General features: G+C 40.7%; 1 protein-coding gene across 1 annotated transcript; it reads left to right on the forward strand.

Annotated features, from left to right (window-relative positions):
- Positions 1-2,434: 2,434 nt before the first annotated feature.
- On the forward strand, positions 2,435-3,627 carry LOC148041056 (uncharacterized). The gene has a single exon (XM_087676194.1). It carries the CDS (start codon positions 2,640-2,642, stop codon positions 3,348-3,350), a length of 711 nt encoding a protein of 236 aa, XP_087532320.1. The 5' UTR covers positions 2,435-2,639; the 3' UTR covers positions 3,351-3,627.
- Positions 3,628-8,954: the final 5,327 nt, after the last annotated feature.

Raw genomic sequence — 8,954 nt, forward strand, 5'->3', positions numbered from 1 at the left:
AAGCAATGTTAAGAGTTTACACCACTTAAAAGAGTTGAATGTGAGGGACATTTCAATGTCTCAATATAGACATGGAATGAGGCAAATAGCCTTCGATGTGGTCTCATGTTATTAGAGAGTACATATTTTATAATGCCACACATACTGCACATGATATAGGTACAAATTATACACCAAAGGACTTACAAAGTTGTGTAGATTGTGGATAAACACATGCAGTCCATTACACCACATAATCAACATGAATTTCTGTAATAATATGTGGGCTAACAATGCTACTTATTTTGACAAAGAATCTCTTGTTGCTATTGCTTTATCCCCACGTCATGCAATCCATTTTAAGGGTGTTACAGCATGGATTGACATATGACATTCCATCCAAAAGTCATTCGTGGATATAGAGAGAGTTGCCACGTCCAATTCGGGTTGAGTAGAGAGGATGCTGATTAGCTATAGTTGGTGATGTCAAGGACTAAAGGGGGTTGGCCATCCGTTAGTGTGGTGGACACCACTAAGTTGCTGCTACACTGAACTAATGAAGCTAACAAACCTAGCATTGCTATGATGAATAGGGTAGGCTCTAGGGAGCACAATGTTTGATGGCTACTTAAAGCATTGGAATCATGGAAGAAGGAAGACCAATGAGCCACAATGTGGACCTATAAGAAAAGGCTTAAAAATGATTTGGTCATGACCCCTTCTTATAGGCTTAATGTCTTGCTCAGTGGGTGGTAGCTAACAAATTAGCCACCCATGACATACTCTCTAAGTTTTGGCAATTTTCACCTATGTATGTTCTTTGTAAGGTCAAGGAGGAAAATGCTAAGGATATATTTGGGACTCCAAGAATGTGCACAAACTATGGTGGAAAGTAAGGAAGGCAATGGAGAAAATGAACCTACATGCAATTGTCAACCATAAGTAGATGCTTTTTGGCGATAAGGACAATCTTAGTGATTGCTCTATGAAATTTTATGCCTAATTTGAGAAGTTTGAACATGTAGAAAATCCAATCCTTTATGAATGAGGTTGTTTTTGGCAATGTGAGTAAGGCATGAGGAATATTGGCCAATTGTAGGTCTTCTATTTTTTATGAAGCTTGTTTGTTAATCAAGCATCTAGTTAGGAAAGATCTAGCTTTGAAGCCTATTTGGAAACTTTTGAAAACCGTTTAACCTTTTAAGTAAGGTGCATTTCCCTACTTATGGGTGATGTAAATATTTACCTATAAATACAACAATCATGCATTCTAAAAAGAAAAATCATGTTTTTAATTGTGTTACTTTTATTGGGCTTTAGTCGGGCTTGCTCTCTCATTGTAATGCTTTAGTTTTGACACTCAAATATAATTCAATTACGTTGCTACCATGTGTACACTTCTTTTTCCAACTTGCAACATGAATCCTTGGAAGGCTTGTTCTTTTGTTACTAAGAAATAATTTTTTTGTTAAAATAAACCTGAGTTTTGCCTCTTGTGATTGTTGGGGGTTTGCCCCCATCATTATGCATGAACTGTGTGTTTTATTGTGCAAGAATCACATTGTTCATCAAATACACAAAGTTCGTGATGTTTATCCTTGTGGGCTTTGCAATCATGCAACTGCGTGAAGCATGGTTATTAGTAGGGCTAGAGAGTAAGGCTAGCTAGTGTGTAGAGAGAGAGAGAGAGAGAGAGAGAGAGAGAGAGAGAGAGAGAGAGAGAGAGAGAGAGAGAGAGAGAGAGAGAGAGAGAGAGAGAGAGAGAGAGAGAGAGAGAGAGAGAGAGAGAGAGAGAGAGAGAGAGAAGCATTGTACAAAGTGCATTCCATATTCATAGACAATCTATGAAGTGCTTCCTAACACACTTATTGTGTTGATTTATTGGAAACATAATAACATTTTCTTGCCTTTTTTTAATGGATGAGTTAACGATATTGGATAAGATGATAGGTGATCTATACCACATGGTACCTTGGCATCTTTGCTCGATGCTAGGTTAACCAAGTAAAAACACTCATCTAATCTATGCTAGATTGTATCTAGGTATCTTTGCACAATGTTAGGTTGACCTAGTATAAACACTGGTATGTGAGACCAAGCTTGGTGATTGACTCTAGCATATAAAGCTCATAAATCAAGTGAGATCAAGTGAAATTTGACAATGATCATGGGTGTCAAATGGCATGACAAGGCATCTAGGGTACTAACCAAGTAAAAACACTTGTTTGTATGGGGGAGGTGTACATGTGGCAATCCAATGAGGGCTAATTGAACATCATGAAAGATGAAAGATTCACCATCATGTAGGCTCAAGTCGAGCATAGGGCTAAAAGCACTTCTTTGATTTGAGAAGCATATATATATATATATATATATATATATAATGTACATCTAGAGTTCATTGAGTGCTAATGGAAGATCTTAAAAGATTCATCATATGAATAGTCTAGGCTGCAAGGATATAGCTCAACAGATAGATGCACTATCATTCTTTTCAGGTGGGACGGCATCTGTGGCGCCGTGTGTGGTCTCCGGTTAGGGAGAAGAGGGGCCGTCTCTCTCTCTCTCTCTCTCTCTCTCTGTGCGTGCATCTGTGCCCAATCTCTGTGTATCAAAGGACTGTGATTTGCTTTTGTGGGTGACGTTGGAGGGAAAGGGCCATGACTACGATACCCTGCTGCGGGCTATGCCAGAGCTTGGATTGTCTGGACGTCCTGGTCAAAATCTTCTTCCATCTTGATCCGGCGGACATCGTCTGCTGCGCCCTCACCTGCCGCCTCTGGCACCGTGCGGCATCCGATGTTGCCCTCTGGCGCCACCTGTGCCTCCGCCGCTGGCCCTCTCTCTCCGCCGATCTGCAGGCATCTGCCCACATCCGCAGCTTCGCTGCCTTCTTCTCGCAGCGTGCCTCGCAGCATGCTGCCGCCGACCCCACTGCTACAGCAGCCGCCCTGGGATGGCTCCGAGACCAGCACCGCCAGCAGAGCACGAGTGGTGGCTCCAGCAGCGTCACGTTCTTCGTCGATGTCTCCCTCCACGATCGCCCCTTCTTCTCCTGCGTGGTCGGCGGTGCTACTGTCGTGAAGGAGCGGCTGCGTTTCAAGCTGCCAAAGCTACCCAATGATACACGGGACGGCAATTGCGACGAGCGGTGGAGGGATGTCACAGCCCCCTTCACCGATATGCACGTCCAGCTCAGCATTGTGCGGCACAGTGATGGGCAATCTGCGTGCCTCGTCAATGGATTTCCCACTAAGAGGGCAGGAACAGATCTGGCGTCCTCAAGATCGGCCAATGAGTTGTCAAGCCAGGGATTGAAATGTGTCTTGATGCTCATTGACAACAGTGCCTTTTTGAATTTCTTCTGGTGAGCTCCGTTCTGTCAAGATAAGGTGCCCCTGTTCCAGCTCTAATACTGCCCATCATTGTGAACCATTCTCTGATTATTTTGGCCCATTTTATCACATTGCATTGCGATACAAATCAAAGAGCAAAAGGTCTTTTTGTCAATGCTCATTGGATCTTATGGGCTTGTAAAATAGATACATTACATTATATGTTTGCTGGCACTTTTTGTGGAGCGTCTTGGCATGTCTTACCATGCTTTACTAAAACAGTTTCGGCCTGCGTGTGTGGTTTACATTTGTACATCAGCATTTCCGCATTCCTCCCCAAGGAAGTGTGTTTTCTGTATACTCATGATCTCTACTAGACCCACCATACTTACAGGTTCATGTCATATGGTCCTGGAGCTGGATGTTGTCCACCTAAATATTTACAGAACAGGAAATGTGTCATATGCACTTTTGACCAAGCTGATCAGGTTATATTTATCATGGAATGAGGGATGGTAAACATCGTTTTTCTTCTTGGCATACTTACTTGGATTGTTGGTCCTCAGTTGGCTGACATCTATTTAGTGGTATAGCAGAAGGTAAGATCGATGGTTCATCAGCAGAGTGTTATGGGTGGGATTCCTGAACTGTGACATCACTGATTGTTCTTTGTTGTTGTAATGAATCTCAACATTTTCATTTCAACAATTGAATGAGTGAAACTTAGAAGTATATCCATGGTTCAATATTATGCAAGAATTGTGGCATTAGTGATTTTATGTAACATTTGCATTGGATATTTTTTCTTCTGATGGCAAGGCTGACTGTTAATGCACACGAGCCTTTGTAACTATTTTGATCTCCGATACATTCCATAAAGCTAGCAAGGGCAAGTCTGTTGTTTTCTGCTTTAAGATCCTGGTTGAAGTTGTTCAACTGCAGAGTTCGAAGAGCCACGATTTCTCCCTGCCCCTCTCCAAACACCTAACAAAAAGTTACAGTAAATGTGGCATTCCTGGTCTGAGGGATAGAGTGTCATGCATCAGGTGCAAATGCTTGTGAGAAGTCTGAAATCATTTTGGGTTCTGAGGTGCCCAAGGGTGACCTCCACGTGGTGTCTTGAGCATTACTTTTCTAGATCTTCTGGGTGCTTCATGATTATTGGCAGTTTGTACTTTCTGAGTTAAGGGATTCCGATCCATAGAATTTACTCTGTAAGCAATGTTGATGATTATACTCTAGTTCACATAATCTTCTGAACAGTCTGAATTGTGGGCCAAGTTAAAACCAGTATGTATTGTGAGAAGGGAGCTGTCATATTATATGGAGATATGATTATGGAGAATAAGATTGCTGTAATACACATATGTTGCTTCACTTGAACAGTCTGAATTGATGAAGTTGTTTCCCAGTCAAACAGTTGTTTCAAGTTGCATGATGAAAAAAGACCCAAGATTGGTTTGACAGTTTCCTAAGTTGTCAAGCAAGCGGAAGTCCGAAGTGGCCCTCAGACTGGGTACAACAGCAGTTGGACCAGGTTCAACAGCTCTCAGACCCAAGTTTTGGTTGGAGAGCTTCCTAAAACTGGCAAGGAATTTAAGTGGCTCTCAGACCAGGTTCAGCAGATACGACAGTGTAGTGACAGTGACATGGCACTCCTCTCCTCAGCATGCACTTAGTCTTTCCATTTGTGCTTTCTACGGTGCTCTTGCCACATGGCTCCTCACATGGATCACTTCACATAGGATTGTTCACTCAGTACACCAGTGAGCATATGAATGCGCATAAGAGAAATTACATTCAATGTTCTTGACAATGAGTAAACCATTCTAATGCCATCTAAGAGCAAGGCCAACTGTATTTCTCATCCAAAGTTACATCAATCCTCACCATCAGCAATACCCGTTGCTCCTCCTGCAACCTTACAGCTCAAATGCCCACAGTCCGCATCCACGATATGAGCTAAGAATGCTACCTTTGGTGGAGAGTGCTAAGGGACTAGCACTCATCTAGGACAAGGGTCAAATGTTAGCCAAGTATGCTATGTTTGGTGGAGAATGCCAAGCACACACTTCCTTTGGTGGAGAGTGCCAAGGGATAAACACTCATCTAGGAGGGGGCAAATGTTAGCCAAATCCAAGAACTACGAAAATTAAGAGACTACTATAGTTGAATAGCAGTGTGACAAATGTAATTTTTGGAAAGAGAGGAGAACTTCAAAGTCAACAAGATGAATATGTGGTTTTTCCATCCATTACTTACAGATATGGGTCTCTTATATTTTTGTACAAAATCCATCCTTGAGTGGACGAGTTTTATCCTCAAAATTGAAAATTACAAAGAGTGCTAGGATGAATCATATGGAGAAGAACTCGAGCAAGAAGTAGTAATGTTGAAGGTACTTCACAAGGCTTTAATAAAAAAGCTCCAAGTAGGGAATGCCATTTGAATTTGGAAATTGCGAGTGATCAACATTCTATCTTGAATAGGGTAGCTATAGGAAATCAGCCACAACTTTGGATGGAGATGTCTGACTGAGACATATGAGGTACACAAATAAAGGAGACATCATAGGATATCCACTCGTCACAAAAGTTGAATACTGATGAAGATTGGTGTTTGATCTTGTGGATGCACCAGATATTCTTGTTGCCACTTCTACTACTCTAAAAGCTTGGCCTGCAAAATTTCAGCCACTACCTAGGTCTTCTATGACTGAGCATTTGGTAAGCTTAGTCTCTAACTTGGCAGCTTGATGTAAGTGCACATAACGAATGCCCAAATGTCTTGACCACTCATGCATCTCATTTGCACTTGACCTTATATGTTGCTGTAGAGATCATTCTAAACTATACATTGAATGCTGAGATAAATGGGAAGCCTTATGCATTATACTAGATGGCTAAATATCATACAAGAAACGTTTGTCTTGTTTGTAGATATCTTGTTGCTCATACTTAAGTGATTCATGAACAAAACTTTGATGATGTGATGAAGCATTGAGCTACTAAATTGTAGGTGAAGGATGCCAAAATTTATCTTTCAAGTGATCCAAAATTGAATCGGGCTCAATGGTGGAATCATCATCTAGCAAGCCTTGCTCAAACATTAACTCCCCTACACATGACACAGGTTGCTTCAATGAAATATTTGCCATTGTACACTTTCTCTTGGAACTCTTCCTCGTTTGGTCACTGATTCTTCTTGCATTGTCATAGCCCCCACTCATTCAGAACCCTTGAGTTGCAATGCTTGTTGCATAAACCTTTCCTATCGCCTCAATACTCCTTCCTTGACTTTGAGATCCTCTAAATCATGCTCTAACACAAGCTTCTCATCCCTTGCCCCATGCCAATTCTACTTTGTGATGCTTTTGGCAATAGTTGATGGATAAGGCTGTGAATCAAAGAGACTAAAAACATCCAAGTTACCACAAGGATCATGCCTATCACTAAGGGAATAAGGATTTCTTACAATGCCATGTGTGGATTCTTGAGATTGATTAGCCTATTGTTGGTGATGCCATGGCATATTCCCTCTATTGGAGTGATTTGTGGTCTCACTGACCTCAAAAGAGCTCTTGGAGAGCCCTTGTGTTGGCCCCCAGTTGTCAACTTGGCCAAAGCCATCCTTGGGAAACCATGATCAAGGCCATTTTTTGGACCCCTCCAACTTGGCATGAATTGACATGTTTGTAAATTGAAAATTGGGTTCTCAATATTGCCTTCTTGTAAAGGTAGAATTAGCAGCATCATTGGCCCTGGACAATTTTTCTATGCATGCTCTTTAAAGGAGGGGTGATGGGACTTGTTGGCCATCTCAGCAGCTTAGTTTTGCTGTTGGTAGAATTGTTGTTCTCTTTCTCTTCCCATTTCCAAGTGACCACATGGCAGGAAACCTAGAGGATCAATTTGAGAGCCATTAAACCAAACCTAGATTTTGGTGGTATATGGGGATGCATTATTGGAAGGTTGTGATAATGTGATGAAGTCCGGGGAAGCATCTCCTTGGATGGATGCCACGCTTGGTTAGCAAAAGCTTCCATCTATTCATCTTTCTTGTTCTACTATCCTAACTTTTCTTTGAAGTGCCTCTATTTTAGTTTCTTATGTTTTTATTCTAATCCATCAAAACATGTTCTCATCAGATGAACTTGAGTTTGCAAATCAACTTCCAAGTCCCATCCAATGAATTTGTTGATTGGTAGAGCTTTATTCTTGAGTGATTGCTTCACGATCACAACATTTCCAGTCATATTGTCACATGCGGTTTGTACATGTTTGACAATAGATTATAGGTCCCAGTTGAAAGTTGGGAGATGATATCTTCAAAAATTGTAAACTTTCTAGATGATCATACAAACATCTTCTTTCTTTTTTTGGGTTGTAGCTTTTGTGGATATTCACCTCTTTGTGGTTTCCCACAGTGACATGAAGTGTTTCATTTTGCATAGATGGCCAAAAGCATACACTTATTGCCAAGTATTCTTGATAAATCATGGATTGTTAAGAATGGTTGTAAGGATGAAGATTATTGATGAATGTTATATCTACATGGTCATTAGCTACTATAAAGTTGAAAGAACCCTGATGATGTATACCCTACTATAACCATGACATTAGTCCTACTTTCCCGTAATGGTTAATATAAAGAAGGGAGAATGACCCGAAGATGCTTGTTGGCCTCAATAGTAGCTAAAAGCTCATGGAAATGGTTATTATCATGGCTCATCCCAATAGAAGCTATCAACAAGTCATGATCTTCTTCAAGTTGTAAGGTGGATGGTCCTCATTGCTGCCCCAAAACAATGCATATTTCAGTGGTTGCTATAGGCCATGTGGATGCTTCATCCCCCTCCTCATTGGAATGCTTCATAGGTTGCCAAGAAGCATGATCAAGTGACCATTGGAGTCATGGAAGCCATGTTAGAGATGTAGGAGTGTAAATCTCTCATGGATGATTGAATAGAAGTTTGAGAAAGATGAGGAAGTAGAAGATGAAACCCTACCTCCAAAAGTGATAGGACTTTGTCTTCTCCAACCTCTTGTAGGCCCATTTTGTCAAATGTCCTTCAAATTTTCTTTAAAAGTCAATCTTGACCTCCTAAAATGGTAGGGAGGCTCCCTTTTTACCAAGATTTGCTTGAAATTGTATCAAAGCTTACCATAATTAATCATAGAAGTCTGCCCCAGTCAAACTAGTCATCAGTAACAAAGAATGTACCTCTTGTTACTTGTCCTAAGTTTCCACCATATCTAAAGCTTGAAAATGACAATATGCTTGAATCAAAAGTACTACTTTGATACCAATGTAAAGAATGGAAACCTAGCTTAGCCTAATTGGCCTAATTCTAACCAAAGAGCTAAAAAGAAATTGCTCTAATTATAAGAAAATTGCTAGAAGGCATAGTCTAAATTGTGTTAACCTAAGAAAATGGACAAGAAACCAAAAATGGAACTAACTCACCAAGTTCGATTCATCCACATAATAAAATACCCCTATGATAGCACCTTGTGCACTATTTATAGTTCTTCCCTAAGACTAGGTAGTATGGGTTATATTTACAAGGCTTATTACAAGACTTTAGGTCTAAATTTTTCTCCATTACAAGTGCCTAATCATTTGAGGTGATTAAAATCT

This window comes from Lygodium microphyllum, chromosome 1 (genome assembly GCF_053477565.2).
Source record: "Lygodium microphyllum isolate KBCC chromosome 1, Lygodium_microphyllum_v1.1.10, whole genome shotgun sequence".
Taxonomy (NCBI): Eukaryota; Viridiplantae; Streptophyta; class Polypodiopsida; order Schizaeales; family Lygodiaceae; genus Lygodium; species Lygodium microphyllum.

Bases quoted from the DNA above. Each gene is read 5' to 3' on its own strand.
- LOC148041056 (XM_087676194.1), top strand. From the start codon at position 2,640: ATGACTACGATACCCTGCTGCGGGCTATGCCAGAGCTTGGATTGTCTG.